The sequence below is a fragment of the Cnephaeus nilssonii genome, assembly GCF_951640355.1.
Source record: "Cnephaeus nilssonii genome assembly, chromosome: 17".
NCBI classification, from domain to species: Eukaryota; Metazoa; Chordata; class Mammalia; order Chiroptera; family Vespertilionidae; genus Cnephaeus; species Cnephaeus nilssonii.
The window spans coordinates 25155551-25180833 of NC_137088.1; the positions used below are offsets into that span (position 1 = coordinate 25155551).

The window sequence follows — 25283 nt, forward strand, 5'->3', positions numbered from 1 at the left end:
TAAGGTATTTATTGATTAAACTTGCATTTTAGCTGTCACATAAAACATCAGTTAATTTTTTTCTTATTCTTTTAAGTGATAGAGTTCTCTCAGTGAAAAAGTCTGTAATAATAATTATAATAGCAATGGCTAACATTAATTGAAAACCTACTATGTGCCAGGCACTGTTATCCTAAATGCTTTACCTGTGTTGATTCATTTGATCTTCAGCACAGGCCTATGCACTGGGAAATGTTAGGACTGACATTTTACAGATGAGCAACCTGAAGCGTAGAGAGGATGAGTCCCTGGGACAAGGTCACTTGGCTCGTCAGTAGTTGGGCCAGGACTTCCCGGTAGTGCCTGCTGTCTTTGCATCTGTCTGTTCTGTATAGTGTGTCAGTTCTCTTCCAATCTTTAGGAACTTATCAGCAGAGCTCTCACACCCATTCCTCTTTATCTCATTACGGTTCCTCACTAAGTAAAAAACATGTTTTAGTTTATTTAACTGAGTGAATTTCCAGCAACAAACATGATGCCATTAATCCAGTCTCAGAAGGTAAAAGGAAGGGCATGTCCATGAGGTCTTTATCATTTAGAAGGAATTTGGAAATTAACTTACAAATGTCATTAAAACTCAAATTGAATTGTAGACTTTTCCTTGTGTTTTATTTAAAAAGAGCAAATTCAGATTTTTAGAGTAGCATTTTAAGTATTCAATTTAAATATTTAATATTCCAATTTTTTTAAATATTTACATTGTTAACGCCTATTTAACGTTTCATTATTTGACCATTTAAAATTACTTTGCCTTCTATGTGTCTTTTTTCTTTTTTATTAACACTACCTGATCCTGGGCATGTATGTTCTTGCCTTTTAGGAAAACCCGAATGCCCCGTGCATCCCACCGAGTTGGTGTTCGCCTTGGACCAGTCGCGGGATGTGACGGAGCAGGAATTTGAGCAGATGAAGCAGGTGATGTCCTCCCTGGTGAGCGGCGTTCAAGTCCGGGAGAACAGCTGCCCTGTGGGGGCGCGCATCGCCGTGGTCTCTTATGACTCCCACGCCAGGCACCTCATCCGCTTCTCAGACACCCACAGGAAGAACCAACTCCTCAGGGAAATCAAAGCCATCCCTTACGAGCGGTCCTCTGACAGCAGGGAGATCGGCAAAGCAATGAGGTTTATCTCCAGGAACGTCTTCAAGCGAACCCTCCCGGGGGCTCACACAAGAAGAATCGCCACACTTTTCAGCAGCGGTCAGTCTGCCGATGCCCAGTCCATCACTACGGCCACTATGGAATTCAGTGCCCTTGACATCATTCCCGTCGTGATCGCTTTCAGCAACGTGCCCTCCATCAGGCGTGCATTTTCGGTGAGAGGGTTAAGCCTTTTATGTGACATTTTTTTGGGGGGTGGGGATTATATTCAGAAGTCTCTATAAGAAAGTAGAATTATACTATTGAGTACTGTTACCAGGAGCGTGCTAAGCCCTTTACATGCATTATCCTGTTTAATTCTAACAGGTACTATGTATGACATAGGTATAATTGTTATTCCAATTATATTATGAGAAAACCGAGTCTGAGAAGTTAGCCTATATGCCCAGGGTCACACAGCTAAGAAGTGGCAAAGTCAGGACTTGAACCCAGGTTTGCAACTCCAGTGCTTCTGCGAGGGACTCTGAGTTGCCTCTGGGTGTCAAGATACTTAGTCAGAAAGGCCAATAAACATTCCTGGATGTCACTTTATGGCCAGAATAAGTAATTGTTACTCTACAATGAAAACCAATTGACTGATTTTATAGCTTCACCAATCATGTAACTATCTAGATGTTATAAAGGAAAAGCCGTTCTAGTTATAGCTTCTTAGGCTGAGGATTAAATTCTTACTGTGTAGCATTCCTAAAGAAATCTGGGATTGAGGTGACCTTTTTTTTTTTAAATGGTGGTATAATTGACATATAACATTATATTAGTTTCAGGTGCACAGCATAATGATTCAATACTTGTATATATTACCAGATGGTCACCACAAAAAATCTAGTTAACATCTGTCACCGCACAGTTATAAAATTTGTTTTTTCCTTGTGATGAGAACTTTTAAGATTTACTATCTTGGCAACTTTCAAATGTGCTATACAGTATTAACTATAATCATGCTGTACATCACATCCCCGTGACGTATTTATTTTAAAACTGGAAATTTTTACTTTTTTACTCCCTTCACCCATTTCACCCATCCTCCCACCCCACACCTCTGGCAACTATCAAATTTGTTCTCTGTGTGAGTTAGGGTTTTGTTTTTAGATTCCACACATAAGTGAGATCATATGACGTTTGTCTTTCTCTGTCTGATTTGTTTCCCGCTGTATAATGCCCTCGAATCCCATCTATGCTGTCACAAATGGCAAAATTTTATTTCTTTTTATGGCTCAGTAACATTCCATTGTACACATACATACACGTCTTTATCATTTATCCATTGGTGGACACAAGTCGTTTCTGTGTCTTGGCTACTGTAAATAATGCTGCAATGAACATAAGGTGCAGAGACCTTTCTGAGTTAGTATTTTTGGTTTGTTTGTTGTTGTTGTTTTCTAAAAATAGCCAGAACTGGAATTGCTAGATCAAATCATAGTTCTATTTTTAGTTTTTTGAGGAACCTCCAGGTTGTTTTTCATAATGGCTGAACCAATTTACACTCCACCAAGAGTGCACAAGGGTTCCATTTTCTTCACATCCTCACCAGTACTTGTTACTTCTTGTTTTTTTGAAGATAGCCATTCTAACCTTTAAAACACCTGCCCAAAGTGGCTCAGTGGCAGCGCTCTCTTACAGAAGACCTGCTGAACCCAACCAAGTGTCCTTCCTGTCCCCTTGTGTTGGCCCAATATGGTGTTTTGTTCTGCACTTGTGTGGAACCATGAAGAGGGGCCCCACTCAGCAGCAAAAGGGCCTTGGAAGATACAACCTGAATAAAAGGCCACGCACTGGAAAACTATTTCATTTGGAGGAATGAATGTCAGAAGCAACTGGGTCACTGTCTTTAAGTGTGTGAAAAATTATTACTGGAGAAAATTAGCCAGCTGAACGCCAAGTTAGCAAACTTTCGTATTAGAGAAACTGGGATCGATAGCAGTAGGAAACTCCAGGTTAGAGTAAAGTAAGCATTTTCTCAGGGCAAGATTGATTTACTGTTGGCATGGACTGGCTGGCTCAATGTAGGTGGTAAGGCATCACCTTTGCCTGAAGGCCTTTCCTAGGGGCAGTCACTCACCAGTCAATGACTTCTACCTGTCTTTCCCGGAGACTGGAGGCTAGGATTAATGTGACCTTTCCCACTTTGTAATTTTCTGTGAAGGTGATCAAATAAGCAGGACTGAGCACTGGTCTATAAAAGAGAGCAAGCAGCGCCTGTTTCCTAGAGTTGTTGTGAAGATGAAATGATGCGCTGCTGTGCATCAGAGCTTAGTACATAGCAAGCACTCAAGAAGGTAGCTTTTGCTTTATTATCATTCCTTCGCTTGATACTGAACTAAAATCTGTTTAACAACATCGAAGTCTAGGTTGTAGAGGAACTAAAACTGCTATTAGCCTCACTGAGCTAACTCAGAATTATGCAAACGATCAGACTGGTAATATCAGCCTCAGAGAAGAAGCTGCACATACATTAGAAAAGACTGGGGCCAGCAAATGAAGCTGCTGTGAGGTGCAGGAGCTCCAAATTCTGTAAGTGGATTTGGTTACTCACTGGGTCCTCATAATTCCCTCTGTTTGTTGAGCGCCCATGTTGGCCATTGGCTTTATTTAGCCACAAAACAAGAGATAACTTAATACTTAATGCAAATAAATAATTGAGGGTACTTGGAATGTAAACTTAAACTGACACAATTCCATCACTCGCTCAAAGGTATAGGCACAGCATATAACTTAAGAAAACGTATTTTGTTGGCTTATTTTAAACCTTTTGCATGTTAACGTGTCACCTATAGGTTCTACCCAAATCACCTAGAGACTCTTTGCTCCTTTCTTGAGGGAGTTCATCTCAAAAAGGCACCAATGAAGGTACAAATTCTTGACAAAGACCCTGCGCAGAATTGGCTCCAAACACGCCTTGGACAGAAGAGTGAGAGATGCAGACAGAAGTCAGAATTGGTCCCAAGGTTCATTCATCCAACAAATGTTTGTGAGCACCTCATATATACCAGGTGCTGTCCTAGGCTCAGGGGATACAGCACATCCCCTGAGGGCTCCCAGACTTCGAGAGGGTGCAGGCCGGGCTGAGGGACCCCGCCCCCCCCAAGTGCACGAATTTCGTGCATCGGGCCTCTAGTTTAATAAGAATAGCATTTAGTAAGAACTGCCCAGACCCTGCAACCCTTGTCCTACTACTTTAAACTGTCTTTGAGCTTCAGTTTCCTCATCTGTAAAACAGAGATGATGAACATAAGAAAAAAACTCACTGGGTTGTTGAGATAATGGGTAGAAAGTGCTTGGTGGTCTCTCATGACCCATGTGGCACCCACCCTGTGCCAGTAAGTGCTTTTCTTTTATTTTTCTTTTTTTTTCTTTTTTTTAAAAAATATATTTTATTGATTTTTTACAGAGAGGAAGGAAGAGGGAGAGAGAATTAGAAACATCTATGAGAGAGAAACATTAATCAGCTGCCTCCCGCACACCCCCTTCTGGGGATGTGCCCGCAACCAAGGTACATGCCCTTGACCAGAATCGAACCTGGGACCCTTGAGTCCGCAGGCCGATGCTCTCTCCACTGAGCCAAACCAGCCAGGGCCCGTAAGTGCTTTTCAATGATGAATCACTCAGTAGCCTTGTTAGCTAGGCGTGTGGTTATTCCATTTTACAGAGGAGGAAACAGGCAAAACAACTTGTCATACAGCTAACGGGAGCTTCAGGGCTCACACCCAGGCAGTGCTCTCAGCCACCCTGACAGGCTGTGCCTCCCCTCGGCCTTCTTAGAAGCAGCAGCGTTGCTCTCTCCACATCTCAGTGCTCTGAACAGTCCTGGGAAGTTCTTGCAGCCCCACCCACTCCGCTGTTCTTTCTCTCACTTCTCCTCGCAGATCGACGACACTGGCACGTTCCAAGTAATAGTGGTTCCGTTCGGGACCGACTACACGCCAGCACTAGAGAGACTACAGAGGTGCACGTTCTGCTATGGTAAGACCCACAGAGAGACCAGATTTTGATCGGGCCTGTTAAGCACGTTGAGTCACCCTTGGCAGGACCGGCTGGAACTTGGCAGCTAGGACATGGGTGGCCTTGGAAGAGTTTCCCTGGGGCTCCGGGTTCACCTCATCACACAGCATCGTCCACAGATGGAGCCTCTCAGCTTCGAGCAGGGGCTCCTCCTAGGTGCCACAGCAGGAGGATTACATCCCCAGGCCTCTCTGCCTCGTGCAGCTTCCAGGAACCAGCAAGGATTTTTAGAAAAATGTAGCCTGTCTCGTTGCCAAGTTTTTCATTCTATAAAGCAGAGGCAGGAAACGTCCGGCCTGCAGGCCATATAAGGCCCGCAAAATCGTTCGGTCTGGCCCTGCCAAGGCGTTAGGGGTGAGTTAATTAAATGTTTGACCAAATATAGCAGGCTCATTTGGAAGGTGATAATTCTGTATGGCCCGTGAATGATGTTATAAAGATCCAAATGGTCGTTGGCAGAAAAAAGGTTTCCCACCCCTGCTATAAAGTATATTTATGTGTTTCTAAATCCTAAATATTCACACCCCAAAGAAATGTTTTACAGTATAAGTTGGAAATTAGCAAAAATCCGTGCGTTTCTCATTCGAAAGATGCTTCATGGGCTCCCAAATGTGAAGCATCAAGATTTGCAGGCCTGGTTTGTGTGTTGTTGTGTTTATACAGTCTACAGGTCAAGCTGGGGAACTGGCTAACCTGTATTTGAGTATTCTAGGAATTATGAAACGCGTGAAAGCTGCTGAGATCACTGGTGGGTGTGATGGCTGAATTATCAAGCATTTATTAGAAACTGTGCCCTGTCTAATTGCTTTACAGAACACTGATGATAGTGGTGATGATCATTAACACCTAAGCTATGGTGTTTATTGTGTTTCAAGCACTTTTCTGTTTCATTCAATCGATAGAATCACCCTAAAACGTTTGAACTGTTATTACCGCCATTGTACAAATGAGGACTAGAGAGATGAAATCATTTGCTCAGGGCCTGGCAGCCAGATCCAACCCAAGAAAACTAGCTTTAAAACACCTGCAATTTATGACAGCAGAGATCCCATTATTCTGCCCCTTGAAACTGTACTTGGCCTCGAAGAAAATGTTTAATTCCTCTCCTCCTCCATGTTTACCAATGGGACGCTAATGCTCGCCATATAACTGACCTCACAGGGAGGTAGTAACTCGGAGGCAGAAGCAGAACTTTCCCTAATAACCCTCCCTTCTTCCTGTCTTCCCCTCTGCTTCCCTCTAGTCAATCTCTCTCCTTCCCTCCCCACCTCTTTCCCCCTCCTTCACCTTGCCTTCTCTCCCCCTTCCCTTTTCTCTCTCTTTCCCTCTCTCCCTCTCTCTCCTCTCCCCTCCATCCCTTCCTCTTTCAGTTGCACAGAGTGTTAGGCACTGGCATTCTTACTCAAAGCACTTAAAGTGCTAACCGTACTGTGGGGAGCTACATCCCACCCTCTCTGTTCTCAGTTGGCTCTCAAACATGTCAGTTACCGCAGTATGCTGTACGTTCCATAGTCAGAAGTTGCACATGTGTGACTGGGGATAGATTTTGGCTTCATTTCTTGGCTCGAACCCTTGTTTTGTCTCCTAGGCATTTAAGGGAAGATATTTTGGCTCTCATTTCCCGCAATTAAAAAACCCCACAAAATTGAACAAATGGGCAGCCTGCTGTCCCTGGTTTTAGAAACTGCCTTGCACACAGGTGACTGTTCAGTCATCTGACTATTAAATATGGTCATAAAATTTTACTGAATGTTAGTAAGGGAAATGTAACTTGTCCAGAGCCACATGGAGTCCATGAACAAGAACGAAGCTAGGAAGTTTGCTACATCCCCTAGGATCTGCATTCTGGTTATTAACCTTTCATCGAATGGCTTTCATTTGCAGCCTGGGCTCATATCTAAGTACCAGCTGTCCACACACATGTTATTCCATTCTCATTCTTCTTCTCTTTGGTTTTTAAAGAGGCCATTCCCATCCTTAACCATTAACTATTCCTGAAAACCTAGGACTATAGAATGTCAGTCCTGGAAGGGCTCTCTGGGTGAAATCTAATCCAACGACCTGATTGTGCAGAATCGGGGCCCAGTGGTGTCTTGGATAGAGGCACAGAGAGTGTTCCTGCATACAGTGAGACCGAAACCCAGGAATCCTGATTCTCAGGCCAAGGGCCTCCTCACCACTACACCACATGGCCCTGTCTCTATCAATACAACACTAACTTAATACGTAGAAACTTCTAGAAATACTGCTATCCTTTGATGAAATTGTTTTACTTGCCTGCCCTCAGTGTCACCTCTAAAATTAGAAGATTAGGTGACCTTTAAGATATTTCCATTTTTTTTATTTCTCTGAATATTCATATGGCAGAGTCAAAAGAATTTACTGTTTTTATTACTACACATTTTTTGTTAAATGAGCTATACATATTTATTAAAATGATCACATGCTATGAAAGTTTCTTAACATGCATTATTTATATTCATTTATTTAACAAACACTGAGTTTTCAACTAATAATCACTATGAAAATACAAAAATGAAGAGTAGCTTTGTCCTTAATGTCTACACAGATAGACACCAAATTATAACCCTTTATTCAAATTGAAATAGAAGATTCATTGATTTCTTCACTCCACCTTTTAAAACAGATTACCTTTCATAGAACAGTATGAGCATAAGGATAAAGGTCATTGGTTTAACCTGTATATTGTCAAGTAGATAGATCATTTTATATAATAATACAGTATACTCTTTTTTTTAAATCCTCACCCAAGGATGTTTATTGATTTTTTTTAGAGAGCGAGATACATTGATGTGAGAAACATCAATTGGTTGCCTCCTGTACACGCCCATACCGGGGATTGAGCCCTGACCAGGAATCGAACCTGCAACCTTTTGGTGTATGGGATGATGCTCCAACAGACTGGGCCAGTATACTCTCAACAGCATGAGATAAATTGTCCACTCTGATCTTTATAAACTTAAAAAACAGCTAAGAAGAAACTCGTGTTGAAAACAGCTTACGTTTTAAAAGTCATAGATACATGGAATAGACTGACAAATATCAGAGGGAAGGGAGGCTTGGGACTGGATAAAAGAAAGTGAAGAGATTAGCCAAAGAATATATATGCATAGCCCGTGGACACAGACAACAGTGTGGTAAAGGCCAGGGGAAGTGGGGAAGGGGCTAGGTGGAAGTGGGCCAATGTGGGGAAAATGAGGGACATCTGTAATAGTGTCAACAATAAAAAATAAAAATCAGATAGTGTTAGTGAATGGAATGAAGACCCAGGCTGGGTATAAAATCTGCACTTCTGGATACAGATGCAAACCATGTACTAGGAAATCTTCCTAGTGTGGATGTCAGAGTCATTTAGTAACTATTTTAAGATCAAAGATCGTACAGTTTACAAATGTTGAAATCTTTGAGATGCTGTCTTTCCTGTTCTGTGCATTTCTGTTCAGTAACCGTAGGTGCCTTCTGGTCTGCAGATGTCTGCAAGCCAGATGCTTCTTGTGATCAAGCCAGACCACCCCCCGTGCAGTCTTACATGGATGCGGCTTTCCTGCTGGATGCCTCCCGACACGTGGGAAGTGCTGAATTTGAAGACCTGAGAGACTTCCTGGGAGCACTGTTAGATCACTTTGAAATCACCCCAGAGCCCGAGACCTCTGTCACTGGAGACCGGGTCGCCCTGTTAAGCCATGCTCCCCCCAACTTCCTACCCAACACTCGGAAGAGTCCCGTTAGAACCGAGTTCAACCTTACCACCTACAACAGCAGACGGCGCATGAAGAGGCACGTGGAAGAATCGGTTCAACAGCTAAACGGAGATGCTTTTATCGGTCATGCCTTACAGTGGACTCTGGACAATATCTTTTTAAGTGCGCCGAATCTGAGAAGAAACAAGGTCATATTTGTGATATCTGCTGGGGAAACTAGTCACTTGGACAGAGAAACCTTAAAGAAAGAATCTCTGAAAGCCAAATGTCAAGGTTATGCCCTGTTTGTGTTTTCCTTTGGCCCTACTTGGAATGACAAGGAACTGGAAGATCTAGCCAGCCACCCTCTGGATCACCACTTGGTCCAGCTTGGTCGAATTCATAAACCTGACCACAGATATGGTGTGAAGTTTCTGAAGTCCTTTATCAGTTCAGTCAGGCGTAAGTCATAAAATCTGTTCTTCCTTGCATGCTTGGAGAGCACTTGGTACAAAGGGTTGACGAGCTGACATGGATTTTTGGAAACCTCATGCATGTCTTCCAGTGCACTGCAGGGTCAGAAAGGAAAACACGTAATGATGAAGGGTGGCGGGAGGGAGCCTCTGATCCCTAAGCTTTTCGTTTTCTGGCTCATCTTTCTTATGTCTCTGGTTCCTATGGAGAAACAATCATAGCAAGCAGCTGCTCACGTATCTGTCTGCATGGGGCACTAGAGTCTGGGGGTGTGGAGCCTCGGGCTGGACTTTAGCTATAAAGTAGAAGCCCTTTTGCCATGTGACATTAACATGCTGCCCTTTGATGGAAAGTGTCATCCGTTAACACATCAGAAAAGAGCCACAGAAAAATTCAACAATTCTTGGCTTGGCTTTTACAAGTTCAAAAGGCAGAGTTTGAAGTATGAGGAGATAACCATTTGTACCTGTCAGGATGAAAGATAGGTCCTTGCCAAACTTTCTCAGTCTTGTTAATGACTTTTTATGATGCCAGTAATTAGTGCAACTGGTGCCCATAAAAAAATCTTTTTAAAATCATGGCTATATTTCTTGGAATGAGCTTGCCTTGAATGTCTGCAGTTCATTTCAAATGCAATAGGATGCATACAAAGAAGCCATGTCCTGATCATGTGTGATTCCGGAGGCTGAAAAGCCCTTGGTTGAATTTCTGAATGTTTTCATGGTAAATGAGCCCTTGGAGTTCAGATAAATAAAAGTGAACATGCAGGCAAAAGAGCACCCTGCATAGGGAGGTTCTGATTGTATCCCAAACTTGTCACTGGCATTATATGGTGAGAGCCATTAGGGCTGCAAAGACATCGACCAGTCAGCACCGGTGAGGTCTGAGAAGACTTGAGCAATTGTCGATGAGACTCTGCCATTCAAGTGTGAGTCTAGGACCAACAGTATCAGATCACCTGGGAGCTTGTAAAAAATGCAGAATCCCGGGCCCCATCCCAGACATTCTAAGCCAGAGTCTGCCTTTTATCAAGATCCCCAGGTGACTCACATGCGCATGTGGTTTGAGAAACACTGATGTGGGAGCTGTAAGCTCCCAGAATGAAATCGATGTGGGTGTGATCTGGAACAGGAACTAGAAAGAGGAGCTAGAACAAATGGGGGCTAGGAGCCATGCTGAGAGAAGTAATCTGAAGGCACCTGTAAGGGTAAAACAAAAGAACATCTGTAAAGGCTCTGAGAAACTTAATAAAGAAACACTTCGTATGAGAAGTTTAAGATGGAATTTCCTTCCCCAGACCCCCCAAATTCTTAGAGGTGTTTCATGGTCATTAGTCACACTACACACATACCTCAGAGATATTGCGGGTTTGGTTCCAGACTACCGCAATAAAGCTAAATTTATGTTTATTATAATCTTTCTGCTGGTGGAAGGTCTTGCCTTTAGCTTATAAAATAAACAAAATCTGTGAAGCACAATGAATGAGGTATGCCTGTATATGATTAGATAAATGACACCTACCACCACCAGAGAATGGGAAAGACATGTTTTAAGAACTGCTTGAGAGTAGGTGAGATATAGAAAGTGCTTTTTGGGAAACTATAACCATGACAATGTTATACACCACTTTTCTAGAAATTAAGTATCTAGAGATCTTCAATTTTTAAATCTAGCTGTGAAAGGACAAGAAGTTGAAGAAGGCTCTGACATAATCATTTTTCAAGCCTGCATACTTAATTCCATAGCAGGCACACAGACTCACACTCACCCATGCAACATTAACATGCATTTATTACACGTGAGCCACTCACTGTTCAGGTGCAGAGTATCGAAGGTGGCAAAACCAGACATGGTCCCTGCCCTCCCTAATTCTAGCCCAGCGCCCTCTCCAGGTTGTGACTCTTATTTAACACACTGCTGTGATACAGTTGGCTATTAAGCACAGTCCATATCAGCATCAACACATTTTCTAAGAGGAACAAAACGACTGGCAAACAACCTGGTGCTTAGAGTTAAGATCGATAAACAATTAAAATTCAGGTGCACAATAAGGGGAACGTCACAGTCTGGGGCCATTCAGCCCAGCAACCCGCAGCCCATTCTACAAACAGTGCTGTCTCGCAGCCCAGACGAACGTGCTACATAGGATGACCCTAGGTCAAAAGGAAGAGATTTAACTGTTTTTAACAAATATGTTCAACTTAATGCTTCAAGGAAATAAATAATACATTTTTTTAAAAGTTAAAATGGTTTTTAAATGTTTAAGTGATGTGGTAAGAGGCATGCTTTATTATCCTGAGAAATTAATATACTTCCAAATGAAATGAGCCACTACTGAATTAAACCCAAGATGGTGTTATCGTTTCTGTTGTTGTCAATGATACAGAGACCATAGAGGGAATATTGTTTTCCCTTTGCATTTTGTTATTTCAAAGGAGCAAATGAAAATAACTTCTTTTTTTTTTCTTTATTGATTAAGGTATTACATATGTGTCCTTATCCCCCCATTGACCTCCCCCCCACCCACCCCCTGGAAAATAATTTCTGATTAAGTCATGTCAATTAAAGGCCAGACTCTTAGGACTGGCTCAGGATAGCTCCTCTAATGTTTGACCAACTTTAGAAGCTTTTACTTTTATTGAAAAGTAAGTCAAATTCTCCACCTATAAATTTGGCAGAGATGTATTTCTATTTATTTTATATTTTTATTTATTTCAGAGAAGAAGAGAGGGAGAGAGAGATAGAAACATCAATGATGAGAGTCATTGATTGGCTGCCTCCTGCACACCTCCTACTGAGGATCAAGCCTGCAACCTGGGCATGTACCCTTGACTGGAATCGAACCCAGGACTATTCAGTCCACAGGCCAACGCTCTATCCACTGAGCCAAACCGGCTAGGGCCAGAGATGTATTTTTAAACCCCAGTTTTAGAGACTCCTCTGAGAAATCGACTCCCATCTTCTGTGCCAGCCCTAATCAGTATCTTCCTTTGGTGAATGTTGAAAACTGTGATGTGACACTTTGCATATAGAGCATTTTTGCTATAATGTTAATAGCCGTACATAAGAGACTCATCACAAATTTTTCTCTTCCTAGGTGCACTCAACAAATATCCACCCATAAACTTCAAAACGAAGTGCAACAGACTCAGCTCCACAAACGTGAAGCAGCCCCCACAGCAGTTGCGAAGGTATTAGCTGCTCGGCATCACTTGATAAATGGAGGTACCCTCCTACCTCCCCTTCCTTTCTTCCTCCTCCTCCTCCTCCTCCATCCTATTTGGATAAAATCTATCGCTAAACCATATGAAAATACAATTTGAGGGGACAAGAGAGAATCAAAAGGGACCAGGTTGATTTGAAAAACAACAAATAGAGGTGTTTTTTTTTTAAGTGGAAAATCTAATTGTTGAAATAAAACAGTCAATGGGACTCCCCAGTGGCAGTGAGCATAACTAATAACTAGATCTTGGTTTCTAAACAGCATTCCCTACTAAAAGGAACTAGGGTTTCTGGGAGCAACAGCTAATTCTAGGCTGCAGCGGAGAAAGTGCAGTGTGAGCCTGTAATATTAGTTATGCCAGAAAGCAAGAAAGTAGTCAAAAACTCACAGCAACGTACCAAAGGGACAGTGAAGCTATCTTGAAAGGATTTTCACTGGCCCAATTTGGGAAAATTTGAATATCAAAAAGAATAATGATAGTAATGGACAAAAAACACACTGATTTTTTAAAATCCACAACTCTGTAGAGAGACCCAAAAGAAGAGGAGGGAGGAAGAGCTCTTCTTTATAGAAGTATGCCAGCTAATGTGGAAGAAACGGTAGAATTAGAAAAGCACCAATTTGTAATCCCAAATGTCATAACTGAGTCAGCAAGGATCAGGGAATGCTAAACGCATGGGATGACAGGTTGTGGGGGAGCAGGCTAATTACACAGTCTCGGGGAACCACTCCCATGTTACTTAGTAATACAAAGCGGGAGGTGTGCCTTTATGTGGTGAGATCTGGCGGTAAGACCAGGCAGCACCCACTTTAACCAAGGTCTGATATGTGCCTCCCAAGATGATGCAGGAGACATAACACCTTTGTGAGATTCCTGCTGGAAATGTTTGAGCCAAGTCTAATAGTGAGGAAACCACTGGGCAGTTCCAGAATGGGGAACATTCTTCAGAAAGCTGGCCTGTACTCTTCATAGGTTTCATTGTCACGAGCTGCAGAGATGTGGGGCACTTACTGCACTGGGATGGGGAAGACTAGAGACATAATAGTCAAATGTAGTAACAATGTAAATCTTGACTTGATTCTAGTTCGAAAGGAAAAGCTTATACAAATGACATTTTGGGGACAGTTGGGGAAGTTGAGTATGAACAATATGCTGGATGATATTATTGATTCATGTGGATTTCCTTATGTGTGGTAATGGTATCATGTCAGTATAAGAATGGCTTTGCTTTTGAGACAGGTGTGCTAAAGTATTTAAGAGTAACATGCATGATGGCTGCAGCCTACCATCAGGTGGTTTTCTGAAGAGGAAGTAGGATGGTGTGTGTGCGTGTATGCATATATGTGTGTATATAGATATACGTGTGTGTACAAACACACGGAGTAGCAAGACGGGAACAGTTGAAGAATCATTTAGGTGAAAAAGTGTGAAGGTATTTATTCATGAGTCTGTTCTTCCCAATATTCTGTGCATTTGACAATTTTCAAAATAAAAAATAACTTGTAAAACTCAATGGATGAATTCAGGTAACTAATGGACACATCTGAAGAAAAACAATGGACTGGAAAATATATATGAAGAAATTACCCAGAATGCAGAGAAGATAAATGTAATTTACAGGCAGTACAGAATGAAAAGACTAACCTATCAAATTGGGCTTCTAGAAAGATAAAATAGAAAAAATAAGTGAGAGAATATTGAAAGACAGATGATCACTTTCAAGAAATTATGAAAGATGAATTAAAATATGAAGGAAAGACAAGGTGTAACAGGCAGAATAAATAAAAAGAAAACAATTAAGCATGGGGTAGGGCAGTGGTCGGCAAACTCATTAGTCAACAGAGCCAAATATCAACAGTACAACGATTGAAATTTCTTTTGAGAGCCAAATTTTTTAAACTTCTTCTAACACTACTTCTTCAAAATAGACTCGCCCAGGCCGTGGTATTTTGTGGAAGAGCCACACTCAAGGGACCAAAGAGCCGCATGTGGCTTGCGAGCCGCAGTTTGCCGACCATGGGGGTAGGAGAATGCAGAACACCATGACAAGAAAACTGAAAGCAGATGGAAAGCTCAGCTACACAGAAACTATAATGAGGCTGGCAGCTGAGTTATCAGTAGTGACAGTGCTATTGAGAACCTTGAAAGCACTGGGAGGAAATTTTTGTCAACTTAGAAAAACTGTGTTTCAAAAATAATGGTAAATCAAAACAACTTGAGTAAACAAAGAACAATAGTTCACCACAAAGAGACCTTTGCTAAAGGAATTTCTGAAATACGTACTTCAAGGAAAATAAAAATGACCGCAGAAGGAAAGGCTGAGATGCAAGAAGAGTGAATGATAAAAATTTGTCAATATTTAGATAAATCTAAATAAATGTATTTTTAAATAATAGCAGTGGGGTTACAAAATGGCTTGTGGGGTTACAAAATGGCTGTACTTGTTAACAAAACTTTGGAAATAAAACATTTGGCACCTCGTGATTTTAATAGAAAGAAATAATTATAAATAGGAGATGTCTGTAATACTATCAACAATAAAAAATATATTTTAAGAAAGCACACTCAAGAAAACAATTATACTAGGATGTATAAATGTTATTTATGTATTACCTAAACATGAGAAAATACATTAAACAATAAAATCATCTTTTGTTATTAAAAACAAACAACATAATAAATATTTTTAACAAAAAGGCAGGAAAAGGAATACAGCATGATCGAATCCATTTAAATATATCAATAATAAAAATAAAAGTACATAGGCTAAATAAGCAGAGATTGATGGATTTAGGAAACAAAATAAAACCCAGCTATAACTGTTTTCAAGAGACACAGCTACAAAATAAGAAATGGAAAAGTGCAAAGTAACATTAAGGGGGGAAAATATACCAGGCAGATGTTTTGCTTTTGTTTTTTTAATATATTTTTATTGATTTCAGAGAGGAAGGAAGATGGAGAGAGAGATAGAAACATCCATGATGAGAAAGAATCATTGATTGGCTGCCTCCTGCAAGTCCCCCACTGGGGATCAAGCCCACAACCCGGGCACGTGCCCTTGACCGGAATCGAACCTGGGCCCCCTCAGTTCGCAGGCCGATGCTCCATCCACTGAGCCAAACCAGCCAGGGCAAGGTAGATGTTTTAAAAAGAAAGTTGGAGTAGCTATGTTAATATCTAATAAAATATACTTTTAAATGAAACCACTTTGTGGGAATAGAGTTACTTCATGATGACAGTGTTCAATCCTAAATTTATAAGAGGGTAATAAAATCTTAAAATATACCAAAGTGGAAATTTAAAAGCTACACAGAGAAACTGCCATAGAACTGTCATCAGAGTTGGAGATTTCAGTAAACCAGTCTCAATACTGAGAGGTGAAGCAGACAAAAATCAGTAAAGAAGTAAAAGATTTAATCATAAGTAACAAACTTGATTTAATATACTCAACTAGAACCCTGCACAGAAAAATGAGACATTCTTCTGAACAACACATGGAGCAGTAACAGCTGTTGAATCAAGGTAGAGTTTACAGGTGTTTGTTGTGCAATTTTTTAACTTATCAAGCAAATGTCAACACACCTGTAAGAATTGGTGCCATCAATCCAAATAATAGATCACAATGCAATTAAGTTATAAATTAATAAAAACAATATTTTAAAATTTTTTATTTATTTATTTGAGACAGGGAGAGAGAAACATTGATTCATTGCTCCACGTATTTATATATTCATTGGTTGATTCTTGTAGGTGCCCTGACAGGGGATGGAACCTGCAACCTTGGCACATCAGGACAAAGCTCTAACCAACTGAGCTATATTTTTTAAGCGTATACATTTTTAAGTTAAAACCACAATCTAAAGGGACAAAAAAAAATTCATAATGAAAATGCAAACATACTTAGATTATTATTGTATAATAATCAAAATTTATATGTCAAAACTTGTGGGACACCTCAGAAATTCATAATTTAAGAAAATTTATAGTCTTATTATGTTAGGAAAATTTTTTAAACTCTAAAAGTTATTGAGCTAAACACTGTTCTTAAGATGTTATAGAAGGAAAAAGTAGAATATACCCAAAGATAGGAATAAAGTAGACCTTAATATTTTTAAGATATTTTAAAAAGTATCAACAAAGGCAAAAGTTCGTTCTTGTAAAACTTAATAATAAACATATCATATCTTTTGCCTGCATGAATACTACTTACATTTTTTAAAAATTAGAAATAATTTAAATCAAGTAGTTAGAAGAGGGTTGGTTTCCGTGGTAAATCACACTGTACTAACACACACACCTGCCCACATCAGACTGAAATGAAATGTGTGCACCAGCCGCTGGGAATCACGTAGGCAGGTGCCTTCGACAGTGTGCCAACTTTTGTTGTGCCGAGTGTGCATTTCTGTGTGGTGGTCAGGACCAGAGAGGCACTCCCAATCCAGAAGCTCCAGCTCCAGAAAGAAGCCAGGAAGCCCCGGCCTGGAATGGCTCCTTTCACCTTGCTGGGAGGCAGGGAACTGTCCAGCAGCAAATGCTTCTGAAGTCAGGCCTGGAAATGCCTGTGCTGTCAGTCCACCAAGAGCAGGGCTCCCCCTGCTGCAGGTGCCTGGAAGTGTGGGAAGGGCTTCGCATTTGCATTGGGCTCCACACAAAATGCATTGGGCCACAACTGTGAAGGCAAATGCAATAGTCAGCTTATGCAAATTCAGAGGCATTTGGGGAAACGACTCCCTGCTCGTGTTGTTTGAAGAACAATATGAGTTGAGGCCGGTATTTACATTGCTTTTGGAAGGGAAATTTATTTTCCCCTCTTCCCTTTGCCTTAGATATATACCTGGAGGGCTCAGCTTCCCCTTTGTATCCAAATAGTGAAATGCTAGGAACTGACTGGGGCATCAGAAATAGAGACATGAAGCCCATACCTCGCTTGGGGAGCTCCCTGATGGTGTGTTAGGCTGGGACACGCGAGGCCTCCTCCAAGTGACCAAAGACTATAATGAAAGGTAACAAGGCGCATAGCTGCTCCTGAAACTTCCTGCCTGAGCCTTTCAAGGGAAGTGAGGCAGAACTGAGCACAGATTGAGGAAGATGAGAGTGCCTGCTAGGCAAGCGGCCTCAGAATGACCTGCATAAGAATTAGATCATTCTGCTGTGAGATTTAAAGAAATACAAGTAGAAGCTGGTTCTTATCAGATGGAAAAAGAAAGGAACTGAACCCAAACGCAATCAAGCAAGGACACAGATGGCCAGTGAGGGCAAGATTGCAGGGCAGCCTCTTTGTAAGCACTCAGATCTGCTCAGAGGCAGTAAAAGCCAGAGAGCCGCCTGCGTATTGTTTGATTCAGTCAGCCAGGGAAGCACTTGGCCAGACTTGAAAGCGTTGACAGACCAGAGCCAGAGCAACTGAATTGTAAAAACGGACAGTCACCAATGCCATATGAATAATACATCTGTTGTAATTCTGCTTTCCAACGTATGTTTGTTGGACACAAAATGTATGTTAAAATAAAAAGGATTCTCAAAATAGAAGCAATCTTGTCTGCATTTTCTACTCCAATGAACCCAGTCGACTAGTAAATGCAGTATGGCTGAGTCCTGATTATCTGTGTAGATGAGGAATCTGCGATCACAGAGAACTGAAATCTACAGTCAGTCCCTTTCACCTCATTCTATCCAGCTTTGCTGGAGGCAGGCACATATTGCAAGATGAATTGGCTGTTTTATCTTGACTGCCTAGTGTTGTTGTTACCAATCAGTACAGAAGTATCTGAGCAACATAAAGCAGGAAAACTATATAAACTCTTTATGGTTCCCAAACAAGGTAATCAAATGATTCTTATCAAATGCTTATCTACACTAATAAAAGAGAAACATGAAAATTAACCATCATTCTGCTACGCCAAGCCATGCCCACCAGCCAATCAGGAGTGAGTATGCAAATTAACCCAACCAAGATGGCAGCCGGCCACGGAGCTGGAGCAAGCAGGAAGCTTGGGTTGCCCTGGCAAAGAAGGAAGCCAAGCTTCCTGCCGGCCCTGGCTTCCACTCAAGGCTACAAAGTTTCAATTAAAGAAGATAAATAAATCCCAACAAAAATGGCAGCGGCAACAGAGCTGGAGCAAGCAGGAGGCTTGGGTTTCCCCCGGCAATGGAGGAAGCCAAACTTCCTGGCCTCCGCTCAAGGCTACAAAGTTTCAATTATAGAAGATAAATAAATCCTAGATACTTGCTTCCAGCTGGCCCTGGCCTCCGCTCAAGGAGGCGCTGAAAAAGAAAAAAAAGAAAAAAGGGAGGGGCTGGGACCTTGGGTCACCTGGGGGTGATCAGGACAGGATGGGATGGCAGGGGCTGTTGGGGGTAAGCAGACCAGCAGGGGGGCCAGTTGGGGGTGAGCAGGCCATCAGTGGGAGTCAGTTGGAGGTGATCAGGACGGGGGGGGGGGCAGTTTGGAGTGAGCAGGCCAGCAGGGGGCAATTGGGGGTGAGCAGGCCAGTGGGGAGGAAAAGTGGGGGCGAGCAGACCAGTAAGGGGGGGCAGTTGGGGTGATCAGGCTGGCAGGGGGGCATTTGGGGGCGAGCAGGCCAGAGGCGGGGGGCAGTTGGGGGCGAGCAGGCCAGCAGGCAGAGTGGTTAGTGGCAATCAGGCAGGCAGGCAGGCAGGTGAGTGGCTGGAGCCAGCAGTCCCGGATTGTGAGAGGGATGTCCAACTGCCAGTTTAGGCCCGATCCCTGTAAACCGGCGGTAGGACATCCTTCAAGGGGTCCCAGATTGGAGAGGGTGCAGGCTGGGCTGAGGAACACCCTCTACCCCCCTTATGCACAAATTTCTTGCCCCAGGCCACTAGTCCTATATAATAAAGAGCTAACATGCTAATTAGACTGAACAGCCGAACAACCATCCAGACCTTCCAGACGAAGTCCAGGCTGCGAGGGCTGGCTGAGGCTGTGAGGGCTGAGCCCTTGCATGAATTTCGTGCATTGGGCCTCTAGTCCAATATAAGCTCCTATATAGAACAGAGTGAAAAAATGGGAATTCGGAGATGTGGTATTTATAATGTTCAACCCTTTTGAGAATATTAAATATTTGAGGAGGTAATGCTATGCCAAAGAAGCAGCTACCAATTACAACTTTTTCTTAACAAGGGGAGGACTATGACAAAGAACTAAACTTACCATGAACAGTATCCCAGGGGAAGAGAAGGGAACTGGGGGAGAGAAGGGAGAGACCAGTACAGATAAGTATAAGCCATGAAAACTGTTACAGACTCAAACTAATGCAGTCTCCATGTTTGGTGTGTATATATAATTAGGGCTTTGGAGAATCTGAGTTCAGGTTTAGTCTGGAATTTGATAATACAGAGAAGAGCAAAAATGTGAGGAAACTGTATTTGTATGGAAATTTAGCCAGGACTGAAGTTCTTGGTAACTGGAAGTTTGGTGATCAACTTAGTACATTCCTGATAGCATTGATGGAAGTGAACTGAGACACACTTTGGGATATGAGTTTCAGAAGCCCAGACGTATAGTATGTAATGCATGGAGGCTTCAGGGTCTGTGTAACATGGATGGAATGGTTTTCTTTGCTGGTTTGATGTCTCCTTCACCCCTAGCTATCATTATAGATGAAAGAAGGTATGTGGTATGTGTGAAAGACGTGAATTTAATTTTAAATTCTGTATCTTTCACATATTCATTTTCTAAATATTGATGTTCTTGTGAGAGAAATCAGATTTCTAGCTGGTGAAAACAGAAAAATCCAAATGAATGGATCACAGTGAATATTGACACTATTTCCCTGGTCTCCATATTTGGAGTTCTCTTAAATCTTCTCTGGACCACAATCCAGCTAATTGCTAAGGTTTATAGGTATTGATAAGCCTTCTCTTCTTATGCCACCAGGCGGTCACACATTCACCCAAAAAACATTTATGCAAAGCTTTATATGCCAGGTTCCTCATACCTTAACTGTCCAACCTGCTCCAGACTACCTGACTCCATGTGCTTTTAAAAGCATGACATTTATCATTTCACTTCCTTTTAACAATTCTTTTTTTTTAATGTATATTTATTTATTTTAGAGAGGAGAGAGGAGGAGAGAGAAATACAGAAATATTGATGATGAGAGCGAATCATTGATCGGCTGCCCCCTGCATGCCCCCTACTGGGGTTTGAACCTGAAACTAAGGCATGGTGCCTTGACCAGGAATCAAACCATGACCTCTTGGTTCATAGGTCGACTCAACCACTGAACCACACCATCCAGGCTATCATCTCACTTTTCTTGTTCCATCTTGATGATTCTTCATAGTGTCCTAAATAAAAACCTAGTTCAATGGAAGTAACATTGGACTTTTTTTTTAAAAAGTGTTTATTGTTGCAAGTACTACATATGTCCCCCTATTTCCCCCATTGACCTCTTCTAGGCTGCAAACATTGGACTCTTAGTATCAAAGGAGTTGGGTTATAGTCAGCTCTGTCGCTGACCTTCAACTCCTACATGTACCTCAGTTTCCTCATCTGTAACCAATAAAGCACCATGGTAACTAATCTAAGGGAATTCACTTATTGCTCACAACAGCATAGGTTGTTTTTTAATCCTCATTTTATACCTGAAGAAACAAGGACCACTCTATGTAAATGATTTGCTCAGAGCTGCTCAACTAATAAGTAGAGGAAATGGAATAAAAAATGTTTTTGAAACCAAAACTCTTTCCACCACTTCCCTGTAAGTGTAAAACAATCTAGCTGAACGACTCCCTTCCTGTGCTGTCCAATATAGGAGCCCACTAGCTTTCAATTACATGAAATTAAAAAATTCAGTTTCTTGGTCACATTAAGCACATTTCACGTGCTCAATAGCCACATGTGACCAGTGAAGATGATAGGACATTCTCTGCAGCACAGAATTTTATTGGACAGGCTAGAACTTCTGGTCAGCACTTGGCTTCTAGGATTCCTTGATTTCTCAGTCTGACACTCAAGGCATTTCAGAGCCCGACTCCAGCTCTCTTTGCACTGATGGGTTACTCACCACTTCCAATCAACCTCTTTGTGCACCTGCCAGACAGGACACTGTTTCTATGTCCCCCACTATACCTTCCACAGTGCCTTTCATAGAGTAAACATTTGGATGGATGGATGGGTGAAAGGGAGGGAGGGAGAAAGGACATGGCATTCACTTATGTTTTCATTAGACAAATATTAAGTGTCTGCTAGGTGCTCAGCACACTTCTTGGTTCCTGGGATTACTATGGTGACCAGACATGGTCTTGGGAAACTTAATTTCTATCTGAGAGGGTAGAAGAATGGAGAACAGATCACCAAGAAGTTTACAAGTAAATAATTCAGTAGTAAGTGTTATGAATAAAATAAGAGCATGTCGTGCAGAGTGACTGGAAGCGGGAGTGGGACTGGGAAAAGTACAGATAGGGTGGTCTCTAGCAAGGTACTATTTGCACCTAAATCTGAATAAGCAGGAGCCAACTATATAAAGTTTTGGGTGGAATTGGTTCCATGAAGAAAAAATTTTGCTGTTGAAATTACAGTTTTGCACATTTGACAAGATGTCTTACCAACTTCTGATACATCTGCTCAGTTTAATAATGCCCAGTTTAGTCATCTTCATGAAATTACCCTGAAGGAAGGATGCAATAAGAAATGGGTGCTACAATTAATTTAGGAAGAAAGATTATATAGAGTCTATTAACGTTGAAATGGCATCTATCTTCTATGATGTTTTTCTTCTTTTGTTGTATAGCTTTGTTCCTGGACCACACAAAGCAGCCCTTAAAGAAGATGCATTACAAAAGGCAAAATTCTTTCAAGATAAAAAATATGTTTCAAGAGCAGTAAGAAACAGCAGAGATAATACTGTTCGAAATTTCACCAGAAACACATTCCATACCGTTAAAAATGGAAAAAAGATGATAAAAACTGTTCCCAAATGACATATAAAGGAAGTGCTTGAAGAATTTAACCTTAGGAAGCATGGTAAGACTCTGGACTTATGTAACTAAATTCACTGCCAAAATCATGGATCACTTTTATTTAGATTCTGCCTATACTGGAGGTCCACTATATTGGACAAACCACAGGTTGGAGATTGAGGTAACTTGACCCCTTGCACTCATTGGTATTAAAGGTATATCTTGTCCATTTACAGTATTTGACCACTCCTGATAATTCCAGCATGCTAAGACTGATATATTCAAGAACTGTTATTAAAAGATGGCAGAATGAAGAAGTATTTTGCAAAGTCTAATGGCGATTATAATCTGCAGGTGAATTTTATATAGTGTATACATGTGTGTATATGGGCCAATGATAATTCTTTTTATTATCGGTCTCTGTCCAGTCCATTTTCTGCAAACCAAACCATTTTTCTCAATTTAGTACTGTTTAATGCTGACCTGTTTAATCAAAGGTTGTTTTGGAAGATCCCAACATTTACCTTAGAAATTGATGCTGTTATATCATAATTTTGAAAATGTGGCCTTCCACAAGTCCACTTGAACACATCACTGTCTCTGGATGGATTGAGTAGTCCTCCGATGGTAATGTACTGGAAGGTTTCCTCCCATCTTCTGCAGTTGTTAGCTTGGACAGTTGGGAAGCAGAGGGTAGTTTTCCATTCTTCCCCACCCCCCCCCACCCCCCAAATCCTCCCTAATTCACTGAGAAACTGGTTAATAACCCCAGAATATAAATTATTGCCTTTGAGCTGGAAGTTCCCTCTTCATTATGTAGAGCCTCCTACCTGGCCTTTTTATGGACTCTTATTCTTTTTCTTTCCCATTATTGTCATTTATTAATTTTTACTCATCCATATATTCTTTAGACAATGAGAGTAAGGACACACTTGTCATGGGTGAAGCTGAGTTCCTTTTACCCATCAGGTAGCTACTTAAGTCAGTGAATAGCACCAAACCGGACTGGCAGAATCTAAAGAGAGTCTTAAATGCACACAGAGTTTGGAAAATATAAGGAAGTTGTTAATGTTTTAATCTTCAAATACATATGGGGTTAAGCCTCAACCAGCATTCTCTGACAGCTCTCTCCTTACCCCCAGCCAGATCATATAATTAATGATTAATCTTATGATGGTGCTGATATTTTCAACTAAACACCAATGCAGCATTATTTAATTTAGATACAATGTTCAGCCTTTACCTCAAATTGTAAGAGCTGGCTCCACAGTTGGTAGCAGTGGCCCTGCTGGGCAGAATATCACTCTCTTCAGGAATGAGAGAGGACCTGCTTGGAAGTATGGGCCAGATGGTTACAGACACCTACCACCAGTAGGTATGGTCCGATTTGCTTTTCTATACCTCTGTTCATAAAACCTAGAAAAGAAAGGCTATCTGCAGTGTTTTTTTAAACCACGCTTCTGCCATCCTTACTCAGGCAACTCCATAGAGAGAGCTCCCAATGTCTTCTGGGCGAGGCAAGGAGTTTAAATGTCATATTCATACTCAGGTAATAGAGAAAAATAGAGCACATCAGGTTTCTTCATATCCTAAGTGGTCATAGAGATTCAGGAAAAAAATATGTTCCAAGTACAGGAAATTGATGAGCAATATTTAAGAGGTATTTTAATAAAAGGAATTTTTCTAATTAACTTTGGAATAAACAAGTACTCCTTTCTCCTCGTTATTGCTGGAAATATGTTTGTTTTTAAATACTGTTGAAATGTATCTGTCATTTTTTTTGCATTGATAAAATACACCAAACAAACATTTCCTTGGTGATTGAGATTATTTTAGCATTTTGTGTCATTTTATTTGAGAGAGAAAAACATCAATGTGAGAGAGACACATCAACTGGCTGCCTACCACATGCGCCCTGACGGGGGCCAGGGATTGAACCTACATCCCAGGTACGTGTCCTTGACCAGGAATTGAACCCAGGACCTTTTGGTGCATGGGGCAATGCTCTAACCACTGAACACACTGGCCAGGCTGGGTCACCTTTTTAACCATTAATAGGTGAAGGATCTGAAACATACTGAAAATATTAAGTTCTTTTAAAAACTAAATCCTTAACATTAGCATTGTCCATGATTTACCTCTTTCTCCTAAATGGGGAACATTGCAAAACATACTAGTAAGTGTAAATTTGATAAAACCCTAGTTAAACCAAGAATCACACAAATAAGCAGTGATGTTTCTTGATTTTAAAATGTAAACTAATTGACTATAACGAACATGCCTCCTATTTTCTCTGCACTGAGTTGTAAGTCAAACATGTAGAGGTTGAAAAGAGATGCAACTCAACATAGCATCAGATTGTAGTACTTCGTATCAATTCAACAAAATGACCCCTGTAAAAAAGGGGGGAGGATATGAGAGAATAGATAGTAGGAAGGTGAGAAAAAAAAATTCTATTTCCATCAGGCCAGTCCATATTTTTCCTCAGCATTTCCCATGGTTATCAGTCCCAGGTTATCTAATGGCTCCAGGGTTGAAGCCCAGTCTCAACATAACAGTTTATGTCTCAAAAAAATTTCCCCCAAACTCTGCAGACTCTAGGTGTGACTAAGTAGCTAGAAGCTGGAAATAGCTGGGCAGACATTAAGAGAAACAAAGGCAATGCAACATAGTGTAAAAGCTTTTCAGTTTGATGTAGTCCCATTTGTTTATTCAGTTTGATGTAGTCCCAAGGGAAATTTGTTGCCCTTGCCCAGGGAAACA

The 25283-nt window shown here is 41.3% G+C and overlaps 1 protein-coding gene across 2 annotated transcripts in view; it reads left to right on the forward strand.

The window, feature by feature from the left end:
- Positions 1-23244, forward strand: part of COL6A6 (collagen type VI alpha 6 chain) — a 98786-nt gene extending 75542 nt beyond the window's left edge. For both annotated transcript variants that reach the window (XM_079795497.1, XM_079795496.1), the window contains 5 exons: positions 860-1353; positions 5062-5158; positions 8689-9360; positions 12470-12563; positions 22352-23244. In XM_079795497.1, the coding sequence (XP_079651623.1) occupies positions 860-1353; positions 5062-5158; positions 8689-9360; positions 12470-12563; positions 22352-22541 (1547 nt within the window). In that variant the 3' untranslated portion in view covers positions 22542-23244. The remainder of the gene's footprint in view (positions 1-859; positions 1354-5061; positions 5159-8688; positions 9361-12469; positions 12564-22351) is intronic.
- Positions 23245-25283: the final 2039 nt, after the last annotated feature.